This window comes from Mobula hypostoma, chromosome 15, assembly GCF_963921235.1.
Source record: "Mobula hypostoma chromosome 15, sMobHyp1.1, whole genome shotgun sequence".
NCBI classification, from domain to species: Eukaryota; Metazoa; Chordata; class Chondrichthyes; order Myliobatiformes; family Myliobatidae; genus Mobula; species Mobula hypostoma.
In genome coordinates this window covers 3025250-3047891 of record NC_086111.1, presented here as the reverse complement: position 1 = coordinate 3047891, position 22642 = coordinate 3025250, and the positions used below count along the sequence as shown (strand labels likewise).

The following is a 22642-nucleotide window of genomic DNA, read 5'->3' as shown; positions in this document are numbered from 1 at the left end:
ATAAAACCCAAAGTCCAAGGTGGTTGAATCTTGAGCGTGAGTCTGTGCAAGGATTTTCATTGGCGTCTATTTTAGGGGCTTCGCTCCCCTTTACATTTACTAAATTGAACAAACAAATTACTAACCCAATAACTAAATATACAATATGAATATGGTTCCAATTTCGTAATTTTTTTGCTTTGAATGAATTTACCCTTTTCAGCCCTATTTTATTTAATTTTTTTTTAACCATCCAGAATTGATCAAGCCTTTCTTTTTTGGAAAATGAAAGGAATGAACTGTTTTGTGATTTATTTACGGATAACTTTTACGTCTTTTGAACAGTTATCTAATAAATACAATCTGCCTTGATTGTACTTTTTTAGATATCCACAGATTAGAAACTTTTTGAATGTTATTTTGCCTACCTCTCCAATGTCACATCAAGCTAAAATTAAGGAAACATTTTTAAGTTTAAATCCCTTACAAAAGAGTGTAATAGCAACTATCTATGACTTGATTATGAAAATCCCTTCAGGTATATCTGATAAAATAAAGGATGAATGGGAACGAGAACTTCAAGTAAATATATCCATAGAAAAATGGGAAAAGATTCTTGAATTAGAATTCTTCAATGTGTGCTGGACATACTTTAATAGAATTCAAAGTGGTTCATAGAACATATATGTCAAAAGATAAACTAGCCTGTTTTTATTCCCAAATAAACCCTATGTGTGACAGATGTAACTCAGAGGTTGCTTCTTTAACCCATATGTTTTGATCCTGCCCTCTTTTGAAAAAAATATTGGAAAGACATCTTTGATATTGTTTCAGCAGTTTTACATATTGATTTACAACTCCATCCTATTACTGCAATTTTTGGATTACCAATGATTGATTCTAGTTATTTATCATCTTCAGCCTACCGTTTGACAGCATTTGTTATGCTGATGGCCAGAAGAACCATTTTATTTAAATGGAAAGATTTTGATCCCCCTACTACACTTCAATGGTTTTCTCAAACTATAGCTTGTTTAAACCTAGAAAAAATTAGGAATGACATGGTTAATTCCTCAATTAAGTTCGAGGAAACTTGGGAGTCTTTTATTCAGTATTTCCATACATATGACTTAAGTTGATTTTTTTTTAAATCCTTTTTCCTAATATTTAATCATTTATGGAAGGAGGAACGGAGTCAAGGACAGAATAATTATAATTGACCAATTATGGCAGCCCAGTTTTTTGTTTTGTTTTCTGTTTAGTTTAGGGGATTTTTGATTTTTTATCTTGAACAAATCTTTTGAACTTTTTCCTGCTTCAATTATCAAGAGATCGGGTGGATTTATCAGGATATGATATTTGGAACTTATGTTTGTATATATTATTGCTATTATTGTAACCCTGTTCTCTTGGTATTGTTATTATTGATATGTTCATTTAACTGATTATAATGCAATAAAAAGATTTGAAAAGAAAGGAATGTGTGAGGAAACCAGAGCCCCCAGTGGGAACCCGTCCATTCATGTGGAGAGATGTACAAACTCATTACAGGCAGTATCACAATTTTTGGTTCCCTTATACAAGAAGGGATATTGTTGCATCGGAAGAAGTTCAGAAGGGATTCACCAGACTAAATCCTGGAATGAGTGGGTTGATAGTTTAAAAAAGTTAAATCTGTGTTCTTAGGAATTTGAAATAATGAAGGGTAACCTTTCTGAAATGTAAGAAACACCAAGGAGATTGACAACTTGGTGAGATGTTTCCAGTGGGTGGAGACACTCAAATGAGGGATCCTAGGTAGAGATAATGAGCAGATTATTTAAGACGAAGATGTGGAGAGGTTTCCTTTGGCAGAAGCTGGTGGTTCAAAGGCAGAGAGAGGTAGGTAGAAGTTTCTTATTGCTGCGGGTAGTGAATCTCTGGAATCTATACCTTGGAGAGTTGTGGAGGCTATATCATTGGAAATATTTAAAGTGGAGCTATATAGACTTTTGAAAGATTTGGGTTTTAAGGGCAGTGAGGAACTGGCACAGGTGAGGAGCTGCAGATCAGTCATGATGTTAAATGGTAGTACAGGTTTAGGAGCCGAGTGGTCCATCCTTGTTCCTACTTTCATGTGTTCTTGTGAAGTTGATATTTCTGATAAAATATGTAGAGGAAAATCTTGCCAATTACGTCTAATAATCTTTTTATCTATTGTGCTAAATTTAATGAAGTTAAATATTGTAACCCAAGTAACCAAGGAAACATTTCACCATAAATGCTCCAATGATTATTCACAGACGTCTTAAATATCCAAAAGTTTTTCTTTGCTGATTGCTGAAATTACCTGTGGCACTTGCTGCCTCCTTAGAGCAGCAGACTAATTAATGACGTTGATGCAAAAGCCTGAATATCATAGAGCTCTCAACAGGAACTACATGCAATCACATAGATATGGAATGATATTATTTGTGCTCACTGTGTTAAGTCTTTCACTGATTCCCATGTGCCTTTGTCAATTACTTCTGAACAAGCAAGCTGGAGGCCGGATCCTCTTTACCTCTCTCCTATCACGTTATATTGGAATCCAGCATTTTGACACAGATGCCTGAATTAGCACTTCAGTGCAAGTTGATCCCCCCCCCAAAAAAAAACAGAGTACAGAAGATACAAGCAGAAGAATCAAGACTGTTGAAGCCTTAGGAACAAGATGAACAAGTCACCAGAAGCGCCTGAAGGCTTGCACTTTCCTTAACTACATCGAAATTTACAGTTAATCATCAAATAAGAGATAAAATATTTGACTTGCCTTGTTCCATGTCAAATTCTTCCACCGTGTTGACAAAGTGTGGCCTGGAGTAGAAGTTGTGAGGGCCTGGTTGCTGTAGACCACCCATGCTATAGAAGCATTTCTCAGTCATGGCACAGTTAGCGAATGCACGGCGGCTGGGAATACTGGGGTACTTGGTCCAGCTCTTCGTTTCCAGGTCAAAAGCCTCAAAGGCAGTCACTGGTAGCTTACCCTGTCTTCCTCCTGACAAAACACCAAAACATTATTATTTTGTGGATGTGGTTTTAGTGTTCAGAACACCGTCACAGAAACATTTTAGTTTTTGCTTTCAGTATCCTTCACAAGTACCTGAAGCTATATAACTGCGCAGAAGTGCAAGTTTGAGATTTGAACACAGCAATACAAGATCTACACGGAGGCTCCAAAACTGCCCAGATTTAGGCTACAGGCCCAGATTAGCTGCTAGCCTGGGTCACCCTTGGTATTAAGAAGCTTCGGTCTGCCTTGTTTTCAATCCAGTGGCCAGTGGGATTGGATGATGATGACAGGAGTGATCTTTTGCAATCTGAGGCATGTGCAATGTGGAGATAGAAGGAATAATCCCCATCATTCTGGGTACACGTGACTTCAGGAAAATGTAATGAAACTCATCTCTCAATACCCATTGGAGTGTGAAGGTCACATGACCTGTTAGCGATTTTCATCATATCGTATAGATCCGGAAGGAGAACGAGCGTTCCTTCCACCTCGACAGCACTTACTACGTCAGGTGTGAGAGACGATGAGGTCAGCAGTGTCACGTGAATGGTACTGAAGATGTAAACCTAGAATATAGCACATCACTGATCCACATGCACTCATGGAACAAGCCTCAGGAGTTTGTTCCTCATTCTAACCAATTATTAACATGGTACAGTAGCACGGCAGTTAGCACAACAGCATGGCACCAGCGATCACTGATCAGGGTTTGAATCCTGCCGCTGCCTGTGAGCATGGGGATTTCCTCCAGGGGCTCTGGATTCCTCACACATACCAAAGACGGACAGTTAGGGTTAGTGAGTTAGCACAATCCTTGCTGATTTGATTTGATGCATTTAACTGTATGTTGCAATGTAAGTGTGACTAATAAAACTAATCTTTATCTTTGACAAGATTGAATGTTGTCTAATGGTGTAGGTACTTTGGTTAAGCATAAAGAAGTTAAAGTGTTCCGGCTTAATATTGGTTTCTGCCAAAACTCTGATGGGATGCCAGCTGGTTGGATTAGAAATGGGACATAGCACTGATATTACCAGCTGACAAATCTGCTTACCTCAAACAGGAGAGAGCTATGACACGGGAAAGATGGGATGAGCAGAGCGGAGGGGGAGTGCTACTGTGGGTCAGAAAGGGAGAACATCCAAGATAAGGACTAAAATGATGGAGAGTGGGTTTGGATGAATGGCTTTTAGAGCCAATATAGATAGAATGAGTTTAATGGCTTCTTTTTGTGCCAAATCAGGTGGTTTGCTCAGAGAGCAGAATGAGTGAATCATGCTCTGATTTTGTCTGTTCCCAACCTCCATGTGTTCAATCGAAAAAACAAAAATACATTAATTGCATCAGCCTTAAGAACTGCATTGCCCCCAAGACAAGTACAAGTTCAGTGACCCACTTCAACAATTGAAATAAGCATTAGTAAAGTAGTTTAAAACAACATTAACACACCGGTAGGTGTTGAAACAGAAACAAATAAAGCGACAGCAATAACTGACTACTCATCCTGCTAGAAGTGTTCCTTTACCTAGGACAAAAATCTTGTTGCCCTTGAGGTAGGCCGAGGCCGCGTACTGGGGTGTCAGCATTGGTGGCAAGGGTTGCCAGTGATCACTGGCTGGGTCGTATACACATACCAGTGCTTGCGGAGCTGCGTCAGGACCCATCCCTCCCAGAGCGTATACCCTGCCATCTGAAATAGAGAATGCAATCAAAGCAGGGGTGCAACAAAACAACAAGAACAGAAACCCAAATGATTAGAATTCAACCCAGTGGGATCACAAAGCTCCATTAAGTGCCAATGCCAATTAGTTTCGGCCAGTGCCATTGAAGTTAAACACATTTGCACCAGATTCATTTGTGTTTATCAACAGTTAGTTCACAAGATAGAATGCAGAAATAATATCGACTGAATTTAGTTTCTATACATTAATTTACTTTAATTCAATGCTTTGTTCGGGACTCTTATTCCTTGTTTATAATGACAATATCTTCTTCGGTTCCAAATTAAAATGTTATTCTGGATTATTGCAGCTTTTATGGCCAAATCTCACTGGAGATTCCTGACTGGATCTCTTGTCAGAGCAGCAGGAACTCAGGCAGTTTACCTTATCATAAACACAAGAGATTCTGTAAATGCTGGAAAACTTGAGCAACATACACAAAATGTATTTATTTAGCGATATACCATCATAATAGGCCCTTCTGGCCCAATGGACTTTTACCATCCAATTACAGCACACACGCATGACCAATTAGCTCACTAACCCATAGTTAATAGGACTGAGAGTCGATTCCTAACCCGTATGTCTTTGGAAAATGGAATAAAGCCAAAGCACCCAGTGGAAACACACATAGTCATGGAGAGAACGTACAAACTCCTTACAGAGAGCGGCAGAATGGAACATGGGTTTCTGGCGCTGTAAAAGTGTTACACTAACTGCTAAACCACTGTGCTGCTCTATGCTAGAAGAACTCGGCAAGTCAGGCCCCATCAATGGAGGCCGAATAAACATTCAATGTTTCAGGCCAAAATCCCTGATCAGGACTGGAAAGGAAGGAGACAGAAGGTGGGGAGGGGAAGGGGTACAAGCTGGTAGGTGATAGATGAGAGCAGTCTGCTGATGAATTTGTAAGGAGAACAAGCTGACAGGTGATAGGTGAGCCCAGTCGGTGTCCGTGAATTTGTATTGTCACATTCAGCTCATCCAAACTCATTTTGAAAGATTTGGAGCTTATACGTTTACACTGTTCCTTCATTTGGCTTATCCAAAATTTACTCTGACTTCTATACAATGGAATTCTCACATCAGAATGTAAAACAAAAGGCAAAAGGTAGTGTAAGCAAATAGGGCCATGAAAAGTATGGAATATGCATGACTTTCTTTGACTGATGATGTTGGTATTGTACTATAAAACCATTAATTATGTGCATCCAGCACACAAAGCAAAAGGCAATTGTGACCTTTTCTCTTTTTAGTGTGACTGATTTTCTTGAAATATAAATAATACGGTTGTCCTCAACAAGAAAATACTTAAATATAATGCTACATGATGCCACAAAACAGGGAACTTTGCATAAATACAGGGAATACCTACTGTTGTGTACTCTCTCTTTCCAAATGAGGTTTTGGGAGGATATTTTGTGAGAGGAAAATTCATGAAGAAGGAGGTCATAGGAGCAGAATTAGGCCATTCGGCCTAATGAATCTGGTCTGACATTTCATCATGACTGATTTATTATTCCCCTCAACACCATTCTCTTGCCTTCTCCCCGTAACCTTTCACACCCATACTAATCAAGGATATCTTGCTTTAAATACACCCAATGTCTTGGTCACCACGGCTGTCCATGGCAATGAATTCTACAGATTCATCACTCTCTGGTTAAAGAAATTCCTTCTCAGCTCTGTTCTAAAGGGATGACCTTTATCCTGAGGTTGCGCCCTCTGGTCCTGGACTTTCCCACTACTGGAAACATCCTCGCCACGTCTATCTATCTAGGCTTTTCAATATTTGACAGGTTTCAATGAGATCCCTCCTCATTTTTCTGAACTCCAGCGAGTACAGGTCCACTGCCATCAAACCCTCCTCATATGTTAACCCTTTCATTCCCAAGATAATTCTCGTGAACCTCCTCTGGGCATAGCCAACATATGGTGTAAACCAAACTAAAGCTGCTTCAAAAAACGCATACATCCTCTCGAGCCGTATAATTTCTCTTGGAAATTTAAAAGGAAAACCCTTTGATGCGTTCCATCGTCTACCATTTTAATGATGATGTTGATACAATTAAAATGAATTTCCTTAATTTATGACGGTGAATATCACAGTGCTTAACCTGCTCTACCACAATCAAAGAAATGAATGAATTATTCATCCAGCCTCAAGTTTATATTTGACCAGTTTAGAACGTGGAAAGCTACAGTACAGTACAGGCTTTTCGGTCCACAATGCCTCATCGACTTTTTAACCTGCTCTAAGATCAATCTAACTCCACCATGCCCCATCCCAAGCCTGGCTGTGGAAGGAGGAGATTTGGGCATGGGCTTAGCAACGCAATCCCATACAAACCCAGAGCTGCAGAGATACCAAAGAAGCTCCAAAGAAATCATCCCTGGCAAAGGAAGGATCTTCGAAGATGGGCTACACCTGGGCATAGCTAGCCCAGGACAGAAGGCTGTGGTGAGCTGCTGTCAGTAACCTATGTCCCAGTAGGAATGATGAGCTCAAGTAAGTAAGAAAGATCAATCTACCCCTTCCCCACTACATAACCCTCCATTTTTCTATTATCCACGTGTCTATCTAAGAATCTCGTAAATGCCCTTAATGTATCTGCCTCAACCACCACCCCTGGCAGGCATTCCATGCCCCTACCACTCTCTGAGTAAAGAATGTATCCTTGTCATCACCATGATACTTTCCTCCAATCACCTGAAAATAACGCCTGCTGGTATTGGCCATTTCTCCTTGGAAAATGGTCTGACAATCCACCTGGTCTATGCATCTTATCATCAAATTAAATTCAAGTAATGAAATAAATCTGGAGTCAGTAATAACGACCATTAAACCCCTGGTTTGGTGATTGACTAATGTCCGTAAGGAAAGGTAATACATTGTCATTTGTCATCTGCTTGGCCACAGCAGTCTCTCCAGTCCAACAAATGTGTGTCTTAAGTATTTTACTCATGAGCTCAAGAACATGTTTGACATCGGTAATATAAAAACCTGCAGGTCTGGCTCATTGGTGAGACAAATGGCGGGGGAGCTGTGTGGCCTTGGTTGTTGCATGGACCAGGTCGTCACGCCACGGCATCGCCTGACACGACCATCCGGGGAGGAGATCCCCGAGGTAGTATGGAGGAGAACGGAGGTGAGGTCAGCATCCGTGCTGGGTTGGGGACTGGCCTCTCCAGGGGTAACTGTGTGGAAGGCAAACTGGATTGCGTTCACTTGTGGGTGACGCAGCTCGAGAAGAGGAACTGCTGCATACTCGTCCTTGCAGAAACATGTCTCCAGGACAACATCCCATGCACCACCAACCTTCAGGCCCTGCCACTCAGCTGATATTGTTTTTGTGACTGTATATGCTGTGTGTGACTGTAAGTACAGTGTTTTACACCTTTCCCCCGAGGAACGATGCTTCATTTGGCTGTATACACGCGTATGGCTGAATGACAATTAAATTTGAATTTGAACCTGTTAGTCAACATGTAGCTAGCAATATGTACTACTCTTAACTAAAGACAACAGTCTGGAAACACTCAGCAGGTGAAGCAACGTCTGTAAAAAGAGAAACTGATCCAATATCCTTAAGTTTAATTTTAACTTTTTTATTTGGAGATACAGCACAGTAACGGGCCCAATGAGACTGTGACACCCAATTACACCATGTGCCCAATTAACCTACTAACCAATTTGTTTTTGAAACCTGGGAGGAAACTGGAGCCGCTGGAGGAAACCCATGTACCGCTGGGGAGATTGTAGAGACTCCTTACTGACAGTGGCAGAATTGAACATCCGTCATTAGTGCTGGTAACAGCATTACACTACTCTACCATGCTGCAAATATTCACGGACAGGAAAGACTTAGAGGGATATGTGCCAAATAGTTGTACTTGCCAATACCATTTCCTCTGGCATCTTCTTCCCTACATCAACTGATCTCCGTGTGGAAAACTTGACCCAGAGTTCCCTATTAAATCCTTCCCATTCACTTTAAATCTGTCATCTCTTACTGCTGCAATTATCCTAATCTTTTTTTTTACCTTCCTTGAATCAGAATTAAAATTCTCATGATTCAATTCAATTCTAAACAAAAAATTAAAATCATTACTAAGATACAAAGCTTTCAGAGGCTGAATACTTGGTGACTGATTTCCAAATTCATTAGTCATGATTGCTCTGCATGGATCAAACTTTGTCTTTCTCAAATGTTAATAAACTGGAGCTTTCCTCGAGAGGTTTAGAAACATGCTCTCAGGACAGAATTCATCTTCAACCCAGTAATTCGCCTTCAAGTTCAGTCTCCCAAAATGTGTCACTTACGCTCTTCTGCGTTGAACTCCATCTGCGAATTCTCCGCCCAGCTCTCTATATCCCGTTGTAACCTACAACAACTTTCCACACTATCCACAGTAAAACCACCCACACTCCTACTTCATCAAAATCATTTATAAAAGTCGAGTAAAGGCACAGAAAAGTAAGGTGGGTCCCTGGACTCACCTACCAAATTCTGCCCCTATCTAAGTCTTTTGCACTAAGGAGGTGCCAATCAATATAAGGGAAGATGAAATCATCCATGATTTTGAAATCATCCATGAAATCATCCTGTTAATTTTGTATCTTAAATCTGCTACATATCTGTTTCCCAGTGTTCCTATTACTATGGGGGGTGGGGGGGTTATATGACTCTATGACCAGACCATAAGACTGTAAGACAAAGGAGCAGAAGTTGGCCATTTGGCCCATCGAGTCTGCTTCGTCATTTTATCATGAGCTGATCCATTCTCCCATTTAGTCCCACTCCCCTGCCTTCTCACCATAACCTTCGATGCCCTGGCTACTCAGATACCCATCAATCTCTGCCTTAAATACACCCAATGACTTGGCCTCCACTGCCGTCCGTGGCAACAAATTCCATAGATTCACCACCCTCTGGCTAAAAAAATTTCTTTGCATCTCTGTTCTGAATGGGCGCCCTTCAATCCTTAAGTCATGTCCTCTCGTACTAGACTCCCCCACCATGGGAAACAACTTTGCCATATCCATCCTGTCCATGTCTTTCAACATTCAAAATCTTTCTATGAGGTCCCCCCTCATTCTTCTGAACTCCAAGGAATACAGTCCAAGAGCGGACAAACGTTCCTCATATGTTAACCCTCTCATTCCCGGAATCATTCTAGTGAATCTTCTCTGAACCCTCTCCAATGTCAGCACATCCTTTCTTAAATAAGGAGCCCAAAAACTGCCCACAGTACTCCAAGTGAGGTCTTACCAGTGACTTATAGAGCCTCAACATCATATCCCTGCTCCTATACTCTATTCCTCTAGAAATGAATGCCAACATTGCATTCGCCTTCTTCACTACCGACTCAACCTGGAGGTTAACCTGAAGGGTATCCTGTACGAGGACTTCCAAGTCCCGTTGCATCTCAGAACTTTGAATTCTTTCCCCATTTAAATAATAGTCTGCCGGTTTATTTCTTCTGCCAAAGTGCATAACCATACACTTTACAACATTGTATTTCATTTGCCACTTCTTTGCCCATTCTTCTAATCTATCCAAGTCTCTCTGCAGACTCTCTGTTTCCTCAGCACTACCGGCCTCTCCACCTATCTTCGTATCATCAGCAAACTTAGCCACAAAGCCATCTATTCCATAATCCAAATCGTTGATGTACAACATAAAAAGAAGCTGCCCCAACACGGACCCCTGTGGAAAACCACTGGTAACCGGCAGCCAACCAGAATAGGATCCCTTTATTCCCACTCTCTGTTTCATGCCAATCAGCCAACGCTCTATCCACGTGTGTAACTTTCCTGTAATTCCGTGGGCTCTTATCTTGTTAAGCAGTCTCATGTGTGACACCTTGTCAAAGGCCTTCTGAAAATCCAAATATACAACATCCACTGCATCTTCCTTGTCATTGCAATAGGTTTGTCAGGCAGGATTTTCCTTTAAGGAAACCATGCTGAGTTCTGCCTATCTTGTCATATGCCTCCAGGGACTCTGTAACTCATCCTTGACAATTGACTCCAACAACTTCCCAACCACCGATGTAAAGCTAACAGGTCTATAATTTCCTTCTTGCTTCCTTGCCCCCTTCTTAAATAGTGGAGTGACATTTGCAATCTTCCAGTCCTCCGGAACCATGCCAGAATCTATTGACTTTTGAAAGATCATTGCTAATGCCTCTGCAATCTCCACAGCTACTTCCTTCAGAACACGAGGGTGCATTCCATCTGGTCCAGGAGATTTATCTACCTTTAGACTACCATTAAATCAATGAATGAAAAGTTAAAGATGTTAATTGCTTCATAAGCTAGGTGATCAGGGAAACAACTATAAAAAGCAATGCAATTTTATTGTAAATTAATGGGACAGCTGTATTGTTTCAGAAATCCAAATAGATGTCAACTTATTTATTGAGATAGAGCATGGAGCAGGCCCTTCTGGCTCTTCGAGTCACGCTGCCCAGCATCCCCAATTTAACTCTAGCCTAGTCATGAGACATTGACAATATCCAGTTAATCTTTGGACTGTTGGAGGAAACAGGAGCTCCCTGAGAAAATATTCCACGTAGCGGACGTACAGACTCCTTACAAATGATTCGGAATTAAACTCTGATCTCTGATGTCCCAAAGTGTAATAGCACCGTTCTAATAGCTACACTACTGTGGCACCAGTCAGATGGATCCAGTGGTACCAGTCAGATGGATCCAGTGGTACCAGTCAGATGGATCCAGTGGTACCAGTCAGTGTTAACCATACTAATGAGCAAAAGAACTACATGTGACAAAAATTGTTCTTCTTGAAGATCAGAGTCGTCACCTATGCATGGAGCCAAAAGAGATGGGGAAGATCTTAAGCAGGTTTTTTTTGCATCTGCATTTACTTGGGAGAGCGACACAGTCTATAGAACTCAGGCAAAACAGCAATAAGGTCATGGACCTTATAGAGATTGTGGAGGAGATACTGGCTGTCTTGAGGCAAATTAGGGTGGATCAGTCCCCAGGGCCTAACAAGATGTTCCCTAGGACCCGTGGGAGGTAAGTGCAGAAATTGCCAGAGTCCTAGCGGAGATATTTAAATCGTCCTTCATAATGGGTGACTTGCCTGAAGATTGGTATATAGCTAATGTCATTCCATTGTTTAAGAAATGTTCTAAAAATTAGCCGTGAAATTATAGGCTGGTGAGCCTGACATCAATCGTGGGTAAGTTAATGGAAGGTATTCTAAGGGATGAGATATACAAGTATTTGAACAGACAGGAACTGATTAAGGGTAGCCAATTGGTTTTGTGTGTGGTAGGTCATGTCTAACCAATCTTATAAAGTTTTTCAAGAGAGTTACCAAAAAAGTTGATGAAGGCAAGGCAGAGGATGCTGTCTACATGGACATTAGCAAGCCCTTTGACAAGGTACTGTATGAGATGTTGGTCAAGAAGATTCAGTTGCTTGGCATTCAAGGTGAGGTAATAAATTGGATTAGACATTGGCTTTGAGGAAGAAGCCAGAGGGTGATATTAGATGGTTGCCTCTCTGACTGGAGGCCTGTGACTAGTGGTGTGCCACAGGGATCGGTGCTAGGTCTTTTGTTGTTCATCATCTATATCAATGATCTGGATGATAGGGTCAGCAAATTTGCAGATGGACAATGAAGAAGGCTATTAACGCTTGCAGCAGGAGCTGGACCAGCTGGAAATATGAGCTGAAAAATGGCAGATAGAATTTAATGCAAACAAGTGTGAGGTGTTGCACTTCTGGAGGACCAACCAGAGTAGGTTTTACACAGTGAACAGTAAGGCACTGAGGAGTGTGGTGGAACAGGGGGATCTGGGAATATAGATCAATAATTCCTTAAAGTGGCATCCCACGTAGATATGTCATTGAGAAAGCTTTTGGCACATTGGCCTTCATAAATCAAAGTAACGAGTACAGGAGTTGGGATGTTATGTTGAAGTTGTATATGACATTATTGAGGCCTAATTTGGAGTATTGTGTGCAGTTCTGGTCACCTACATACAGGAAAGATATCAATAAGATTGAAAAAGTGCAGAGAAAATTTACAAGGATGTTGCCGGAACTTGAGGACCTGAATTACAGGGAAAGCCTGAATACATTAGGAATTTATTCTCTCGAACATTAAAGATTGAGGGGAGATTTGATAGAGGTTCACAAAATTATGAGGGGTTTAGATAGGGTAAATGCAAACAGACTTTTTCCACTGAGGTTTGGTAAGACTAGGAATAGAGGTCATAGGTTAAGGGTGAAAGGTGAAATCTATAAGGGGAACATGAAGGGGAACTTCTTCAGTCAGAGAGTGGTGAGAGATCTGCCAATGGAAGTGGTAGATTCAGGTTCAATTTCAACATTTTAGAGAAATTTGGGTTTGTATATGGATGGGAGGGCTATGGACCAGGTTCAGGTCAAAGGGACTAGGCAGATTAATAGTTCAGCACAAACGTGATAGGCTGAAGGGCCTCCTTCTGTGCTGTAGTTTTCTAAGAATATCAGCATTCTTTCATCAAACAAGGACCAAGATAATATTATCAGATTCATCCGGCTCAGAAAGACCCTGCAGATGTATCTTTCATCAGAACTGTCAGAACAAGCTCCAACATTAAACACTGAAATCTTCCATTTAGTTGAGGGCGCAAACATGAAAAAGATCTGTAGATTCTGGAAATCAAAACAACACTCCCAAAATGCTGAAGAAACTCAGCAGGCCAGGCAGCGTCAATGGAAAAGAGTAAACAGTCTATATTTCGGGCCATGACCCTTCATCAGGACTGGGGTTGTGGACCAGGAACATGATCCTGAAAGAAAGGTACTTTCTCAACGTACAATTTTTTTCCTGGAGCTTTAGCTGCTTTTCATAATGAACAATGGAGGTCTATTTAAAAAATATGGTAATGAGTAAGGCCCCAGTTGAAGTTTCCTTCCCCTGTACATTGGGGACCTGAGGTGAAGGTGTTGTAGAGAGAAGTACTGTGCAATAGATGTTTGAGTCAGTTCACTGACGATTCAGCCACCTGACCTTTCTGTGGCCAGAAGGAGTCAGTGTAGCATGGAGTGTGAGAGATTGCAGTCTCTGTTGAAATACCTGAAAGGCTTCTCCTCAAGTTTTGGTTACTCTTCAGGCCCATGTTCCTGATCAACGATCACCCAGTACAGAGTGGAGAGAGCTGCTCAGGGGATCTCCTATTCGGTATGCTCCCGAGCCGGGCCACCCACAGATCCAGACAGCAAGCAGTCGAGAGCTGTGTCTAAGCCAGCTGTCTGCCCCTCTTCTAGGGTTATCACCATGCCCAGGAGTCCTTGGAGAAGGAGCTTGTGGTCTCTATGGGGACAGTGGGGGATTTCTGAGAACAGTGGACCCCTCAGCTGCTCAAGTGAGATGCAGATAGTAATAAAGGTATTTGAAACTGAAAAAAGTTTATAATGACCAATTTATTCACCAACGGAATCAACAAACTCATTCGTAAGGCCAGTGATGTTGTGGGAATGGTACTGGACTCTCTGACGGTGGTGTCTGAAAAGAGGATGCTGTCCAAGTTGCATGCCATCTTGGACAATGTCTCCCATCCACTACATAATGTACTGGCTGGGCACAGGAGTACATTCAGCCAGAGACTCATTCCACCGAGATGCAACATAGAGCGTCATAGGAAGTCATTCCTGCCTGTGGCCATCAAACTTTACAACTCCTCCCTTGGAGGGTCAGACACCCTGAGCCAATAGGCTGGTCCTGGACTTATTTCATAATTTACTGGCATAATTTACATATTACTATTTAACTATTTATGGTTCTATTACTAATTATTATTTATGGTGCAACTGTAACAAAAACCATTTTCCCCCGGGATCAATAAAGTATGACTATGACTATGACTATTATTTTATTGCAATTTGTTGGTGAATAAACTATTGTAAGAAAAATGGGTGAGAGAAATCCTTGTACTTGGGTAAGGCTACTAAACATTAAAGTTCAAAGTAAATTTATTATCAAAGTACATATATGTCACCATATACAACCATGAGATTCATTTTGTTGTGGCCATACTCAATAAATCGATAATAGATCAATAGATAGATACTTTATTGATCTCAAAGGAGTATTACAAGTGCACAGATATACAAATATTAGAAGAGAGGTAGGAAGAATAAAAATAAGTACTGTACCACAAACAGTTTAACAAGAGGGGGTCATCACTTTCCTGGCTATAGGTTGACTCATTACAGAGCCTAATAGCCAAGGGTAAGAATGACCTCATATGGCACTCTTTGGAACAGTGCAATTGTCTTAGTCTATTACTAAAGGTGACCCTCTGTTCAGCCAAGGTGGCATGCAGAGGGCGAGAAACATTGTCCAGAATTGCCAGGATTTTCTGTAGGGTCCTTTGTTCCACCACAGCCCCCAGTGTGTCCAGTTTGACCCCTATAACAGAGCCAGCCTTTCTAATACAACCAAGGTTACAGGACCAAGGTGAATAATGGGAAAACATATACAGATCAGCCAAGGTCACATCAAATGGTAGAAAACTCAAAGGGTTCAATGGTCAACTTTGTTCCTCTATTTTTCTTCCCACAGTTGATTGTAGAATGATGAAAGCATAATTGCAGCTTGCTCTGACATGTGAGGAAAGTGACTGTTGTTGCATGTTACCAGGACAGAGACAGAACATGGAGCAAACAGCAAACTGCTGAAGTGCTCTCCGCTCTGCTTCCTGACGCAGTTCCTTTCCCCACCACAGATGCTGCTCAACCCAGAGTCTGTACAACTTTTTTTTGCTCCAATATCTGCAGCTCTTTGTGTCTCCATTAATTGAATATAATCCCTTCTTATTTACAATATGCATTCTTTGGGTGATATGCTGATTCCTTCTCTCACCTGTGGATATTGTGCCTTCAAACTTAAAGTTGTCTGTCTTCACTTGCTTGCTTCCATTTACAATTATATGAACTGCATAAATAATATCAGTATGTAGAATATTAAGCAGTAGCTGCAGGAGATGATTAGGCGTTTGACTGATGTACGATGTCCTGTACAATGCATCAGAGGTCTATGAGATGTAGATAAGAGGGTTTTAGTCCCACCTTCAATATTCATTTGGCTGAAATGCTGTCAAGACTTTCTATTAAGGTGCAGGCATAAATAATGGGGACGATTGAGATGCTAGAATTGTATCTAATCATAAGGATTGTGGGAATGGCACAAATTCTTGCCTTTCTTGAACCAACTCACGAATAGTACCTCACTATTTTTGCTCTTGCTTTGCATGACTTATTTAACTTTTTATCCATTTTTATTGTAATTTATAGTATTTTATGCCTTGCACTGTACTGCTGCCGGAAAACAACAATTTTCACAACATCCAATTTTCATGTCGGTGATGATAAACCAGATTCGGATTCTCTTGGATAATTGCTTTTTGCATGATATATTAGAATAAAATAATTGACTACTTCATAGCAAAATAATTTAGGTAGTCTAGGAACGACCAGGAATATTGCATGATGTGAAATTGTATACTAAAGCCACTCAGGTGCCTGCTAATTATTTTCCAAGTGTGCCACCATTGTGTTTACAAATGGGGTGTCATTGGCGAAGAAACACGAGAACTTATTCACCTCTGGTATTGCTGATTTTTTAAAAACAGACTTAAATTGTATTATTTACATTACCATCATTCAATGATTTAACATGTGATTCCTGTACAAGACCTCTCAAAAGAACACCAGAATCTGAGTTTTAATTATTGTATCTTCACTGTCCTCAGCAAATATCCTGTTTCCCTGGAGACACCTTGACAACCTGATGACATAATTATCTCATTTAAATAAACAAACAAATATTTTGCCCCTTAACCCTGCAGCTGTCTTGATGAGGTTCATCCCACCTTAGATAATATTCATTGTGAAAAAAACATTAACCCTTCAAATGCTGGAATGACATTTATGAACACCTCATGATTTTTTTGTTTCATCCAAGAGTGCTAAAAAAGATCTAAACACTGAATCATTAAAAGCACGAAAGCAAGCTGAACTTGACTCTAGGAAATGTACGGCACAAGCTGAAGTGAAGGTTATTACCTTAGAGTATGTTAACTTAGTGTGCGTTTGCTTGACTTCCGCTTTGGGGATTCGAGAGAACACACCAGTCCTCATTGAGGGGTTAGCAGTGGAAAGAGTAAGCAACTTCAACATATTTGAAGAATTATCCTGGGCCCAACATACTGATGTAATTACAAAGAAGGCTCGTCAGCAGCTATGCTTCATTAGATTTGATACAGTATGTCACCAACACTCCAGCAAATTTCTACAGAGGTAGTTGCACACTAGTATGGGGGTGGGGGGGGCACTACACAGGATCAGAGGGTTGCAAACTCAGCCAGCTCTCTATCGTAGGCATTAGCCTCCCCAACATCCATCATTAAGGACCCCCATCATCCCCGACATGCCCCCTTGCATTACTACCATCAGGCAGGTACAGTTTCATTATGGTAATCTATAATATTTTCATGTAGTGCACTGAACTGCTGCCACAAACCAACAAATTACATGACTTATTCTGATTCTGATTCAATGTTCTGTGCCTTCACCACTGTTTCATTCTTGCTTTTAATTTCTCTAGAATCATCAAGTGTGATTTTGACTCACTCCACCCACAAACCGTGGTATGGTACTGGGTCAAAAATCAAATTGCTATATCAACCCACTTTACTGCTCTTTAGGTAATCCAACTGTTCACTTCATGAAATTTATTCACTTCATTAATTTATGAAAATTGGGACAGGTTTATAACACGTCATAATTTCTATGACAGGAAACATTGGTTCAGTTCTCCTAAACCAATATTTATTTATTGAGATATTCTATTAGGACTTTACTAATGGTCCCTGTGGAAGTCATGGTTTCCAGCAATATCTTACCGAAAAGATAGTTCCTGCTATGCTGCCCCTGGCTAGAATTACCCAGTGCTGCAGCAGTGATCTCTTTGTAGATTCTAAGTGGCCTGCACAATCCAATTAATCTGCCCACTTTAAACCCGGCAGAAACATGACAAGACCATTCAAATAAGCTACTGGGAAATAAGATTTTTTTTCCATATTCAAAAATTTTCTGGTGACATAGGAGGAGGCCCTTCAGCCCAAAAATTCTATGCTAGCACCAAGGATAATCCCAATCATCAACCCCCTCCAAATTTTCCGTGACCTTTTTTTCCACGCATCTCTTCAATTCTGCACTCACCAATCTCCAATCCAAGATTCTATCACTATCTACACAGGAGACTGGAAAATTTCAAATGTCACTCCACTCTTCAAGAATGGGGAGAGGCAGAAGAAAGGAAACTATAGGCCAGTTAGTCTGACCTCAGTGTTTGGGAAGATGTTGGAGCTGATTGTTAAGGATGAGATCTCAAGGTACTTGGAGGCATGTGATAAAATAGGCTGTAGTCAGCATGGTTTCCTCAAGGAAAAATCTTGCCTGATAAAATCTGTTGGAATTCATTGATGAAATAACAAGCAGGATAGATAAAGGAGAATCGGTTTACTTGTATTTGGATTTTCAGAAGGCCTTTGACAAGGTGCCACACATGAGGCTGCTTAACAAGCTACGAGCCCACATATTACAGGAGAAATTCTAGCATTGATAAAGCAGTGGCTGACTGGCAGGAGGCAAAGAGTGGGAATAAAGGGAGCCTTTTCTGGCTGGCTGCCGATGACTAGTGGTGTTCCACAGGGATCTGTGTTGGGACCAATTCGTTTTACACTATATGTCATGATTTAGATGATGGAATTGATGGCTTTGTTGCAAAGTTTGCAGACGATATGGAGATAGGTGGAGGGGCAGGTAGTGTTGATGTCATAAGGTGGTGGCTGGGAACAGACCCAAGTGCAAGACACGGACACTGAAGTACTAGGGACAGGACTAGGATACAGGGTGAGAGCAAGGACATGGACACAAAAACCAGAAACCCGGAACAGGACTGGACAAGAGAGCTAGGAGCCCGGGCTTGGACTCCGAGCCAGAGACTCGCACCCCAGAAATAGGCAAGGATGATGCTTGGCTGGCAGGCAGGACGAGGTTGGAGTCTTCAGGCTTGAGGCTAGAGACTAGAGGCGAGGTTTGGCAGGAGGCAGGAGGCTGGAGTCTTCAGGCTTGAGGCTAGAGGCTAGAGGCTAGAGACTTGAGGTGAGGCTTGGCAGGAGGCAGGTGGCTGGAGACTTCAGGCTTGAGGCTAGAGGCTAGAGGCTAGAGACTTGAGGTGAGGCTTGGCAGGAGGCAGGAGGCTGGAGTCTTCAGGCTTGAGGCTAGAGGCTAGAGGCTAGAGACGAGGTGAGGCTTGGCAGGAGGCAGGTGGCTGGAGTCTTCAGGCTTGAGGCTAGAGGCTAGAGAATTGAGTCGAGGCTTGGAAGGAGGCAGGAGGCTGGAGTCTTCAGGCTAGAGGCTAGAGGCTAGAGACTGAGGTGAGGCTTGGCAGGGGGCAGGAGGCTGGAGTCCAGTCTTGAGGCTAGAGGCTAGAGGCTAGAGACTTGAGGCGAGGCTTGGCAGGAGGCAGGAGGCTGGAGTCTTCAGACTTGAGGCCAGAGGCTAGAGGCGAGGCTTGGCAGGAGGCTGGAGGCTAGAGACTTGAGGCGAGGCTTGGCAGGAGGCAGGAGTCTTCAGGCTTGCGGCTAGAGGCAAGAGACGAGGCTTGGCAGGAGGACGGAGGCTGGAATCTTCAGGTTTGAGGCTAGAGGCTAGAGAATTGAGTCAAGGCTTGGCAGGAGGCAGGAGGCCGGAGTCTTCAGGCTTGTGGCTAGAGGCTAGAGACTTGAGATGAGGCTTGGCAGGAGGCAGGAGGCTGGAGTCTTCAGGCTTGAGGCCAGAGGCTAGAGGCGAGGCTTGGCAGGAGGCTGGAGGCTAGAGACTTGAGGCGAGGCTTGGCAGGAGGCAGGAGTCTTCAGGCTTGCGGCTAGAGGCAAGAGACGAGGCTTGGCAGGAGGACGGAGGCTGGAGTCTTCAAGTTTGAGGCTAGAGGCTAGAGAATTGAGTCAAGGCTTGGCAGGAGGCAGGAGGCTGGAGTCTTCAGGCTTGAGGCCAGAGGCTAGAGGCGAGGCTTGGCAGGAGGCTGGAGGATAGAGGCTTGAGGCAAGGCTTGGCAGGAGGCTGGAGGCTAGAGTCTTCAGGCTTGAGGCCGGAGGCTAGGGGCTTGGCTAGAGACTGGAGGCTGGAGGCTACTCCTGGGCAGGGCGCGGATCACCACCCGAAGGAGGCAAGGGACAGGAGGAGACAGAACCAACCGCAGGTAACAGCAAGACAGCCTGGCTTACCCGATGGAGGCAAGGGTTAGGAAGGGACAGAATCAACCGTTCTGTTGCCTTGTTTTACCAGCAAAACAAGGCAAGGCTTCAGGCAATGCAAGGTGAAACGAGGACTTCAGGCGAGGCGAGAGTTACCGGCAAGACAAGACAGGACTTCAGGCGAGGAAACAGAAGGCAGAGGAAGGGATACAAAGAGTAAGGACAAGAACAATCCAGCAGCCACGCCCAACATATTTATGCAGCCAGCTCCAACGAGCATCAGCTGCCTCAATTAGAGCTCAACAAGAACAGAAACAGGGTAGACAGGAAAACCTGGAGCAAGGGTCGATGGACCGGACCGTGAACCAGAATGCAGACCTCACGGACCGGACCATGACAGTTGAGGAAGTAGAGAGGCTACAGAGAGACTTAGATAGATTAGGAGAATGGGCAAAAAAAAAGGCAGGTGGAATACGGTACCGAGAAGTGTATGGTCATGCGCTTTGGTAGAAGAAATGAAAGGGTTGATTATTTGCTAAATAGAGAGGAAATACAAAAAAAGCTGAGGTGCAAAGGGACTTGGGAATCCTTGTGCAGGATTTCCTAAGAGTTAATTTGCAGGTTGAATCTGAGGTGAGGAAGGTAAATGCGATGTCAGCATTCATTTCAAGAGGATTAAAATATAAAAGCAAGGATATAATGTTGAGACTTCATAAAGCACTGGTGAGGTCTCGCTTGGAGAATTGTGAGCCCGTTTGGGACCTTTATCTCAGAAAGGATGTGCTGAAACTGGAGCGGGTTCAAAGGAGGTTCATGACAATGATTTCATGTGAAGAGTGTTTGATGGCCCTGGGCCGGTATTCTATGGAATTTAGAAGAATGAGGGGTGACCACGTTGAAATGTATTGAACGGTGAAAGGCTTTGATAGAGTGGATGTGGAAAGGATGTTTCCCATGGTGAGAGAGTCTAAGACCAGAGGACACAGCCTCAGAATAGAGGGGTGTCCTTTTAGAATGGAGATGAGGAGAAATTTCTTGAGCCAGAGAATGGCGAATCAGTGGAATTCTTTGCCACAGGCAGCTGTGAAGACCAGGGTTTTATGTATAAATAAGGCAGAGGTTGATAGATTCTTGATTGGTCAGGAAATGAAGGGATATAGGGAGAAATCTGGAGATTGGGGCTGAGAGGAAAATTGGATCAGCCATTAAGAAATGGCAGAGCAAACTCGATGGGCCAAATGTCCTAATTGTGCTCCTGTATCTTATGGTCTTATGGTCTAATTCTGGGGCAACTAAACATCTTCCTAGATATTTCTGAGCATCTGGGTTGATTTTTTATTCTTCTTCAGATTTTACACAATATCTTAGATTAATTTACTTTTTGGACACTCTCTCTGTTAGTGCTCATCGCTCTAGCAACACTGTCAGTGCCACTATGCCAGTGCTGTTAGATTTAACACTCTGTTCTGACAGCGAGCACGTTGGACAAATCGATTCAGTAGCAGATGAGTAAAGCTCTGAGATGAGTAACAGGATCACAAAATAAAAACAGGGCTGTTTGTCATAATGAGGGCATGGAAGAACACCTGACAGCAGCCAAGACCCTTTAATCAAGCCATTTTGCTGTGAACTATGAAATACTGAAGACCACAAGGAGGGAGTCTATCTGTGAAGGGCTAAATGTGACTAGTTGGGAGTAATCCTAAGTGAAGATAATTACCACAGCAAGGATGTTGATGCTAAGCATTCAGAACGATTCATATCGTTCTGGCAGAGGAATAGCATTTCTCGAAACCACAGACAATAAAAGTGCACGAACATGCAATACTCCAGACTGTGCAGGGTAATATTGCTACTGCATTTTTTATTCTTTCACAAGACATGGGAAACAATGGGAAAGCGAGTGTATATTACCCATGATCAAGTCCCTTTGAGTTAAGTGGGAAGACTGTTAATAATCAAAGATAATGCAGAAGATAGAGGCTAGACCATGTAATGTTATAGGTTTATTTCCCTAGAGGACTTTAGGAATAAAGGGTATTGCCAAATATACTCACACACATTAAATATGTTAAACATTAAGGACACTCACCACCTGCGACATGCTCTCTTCTCATTACTGCCGTCAGGAGGAAACCCATACTCAACATTTTAGGAACAGCTTCTTTGCCTCCACCATCCATCGGTATGGTGCAGGAATACTATGTCATGATTCATCTCTTGCGCTATTTATTTATGTGGTAACTTATAAAATGTTTTATGCATTGCACTGTACCACTGCCACAAAACAACAAATTTCGCCACTTACGTTGTTGACAATAAACCTGATTAATAGATATTATGAAGACTTACACGACCAGGCAGGATACATGCAAATGGAATGTCCTACTGCAGCCTGAGAACATCCCAACCAACCCCAAGCTTCTGTAGCTCATTGCTGGCCCTACCTGCTACCACATATTTCAGGCGATGTCTGCATATCTTATGCCAAAGTCACCGGATAGCAGAGTGAAACGCATGCAAGTATCATGTTGCTGCAGGAACACAGGGCTGTTTAACCTTACAGGATTGCACATATGTTCTGCTCAGAAGGCTGAGATGAGGCACTGAAGGAGCAGTCTGC

General features: G+C 42.3%; 1 protein-coding gene across 5 annotated transcripts in view; it reads right to left on the bottom strand.

Annotated features, from left to right (window-relative positions):
• Nucleotides 1-22642, bottom strand: part of LOC134356647 (kelch domain-containing protein 8B-like) — a 163548-nt gene that overhangs the window by 89398 nt on the left and 51508 nt on the right. For 4 of the 5 annotated variants that reach the window (XM_063067623.1, XM_063067619.1, XM_063067620.1 and 1 more), the window contains exons 3-4: nt 4536-4700; nt 2771-2995 (exon numbers count right to left, since the gene is read on the bottom strand). In XM_063067623.1, coding sequence (XP_062923693.1) covers nt 2771-2995; nt 4536-4700 — 390 coding nt within the window. The remainder of the gene's footprint in view (nt 1-2770; nt 2996-4535; nt 4701-22642) is intronic. The other variant, XM_063067622.1, reaches the window with a different exon arrangement.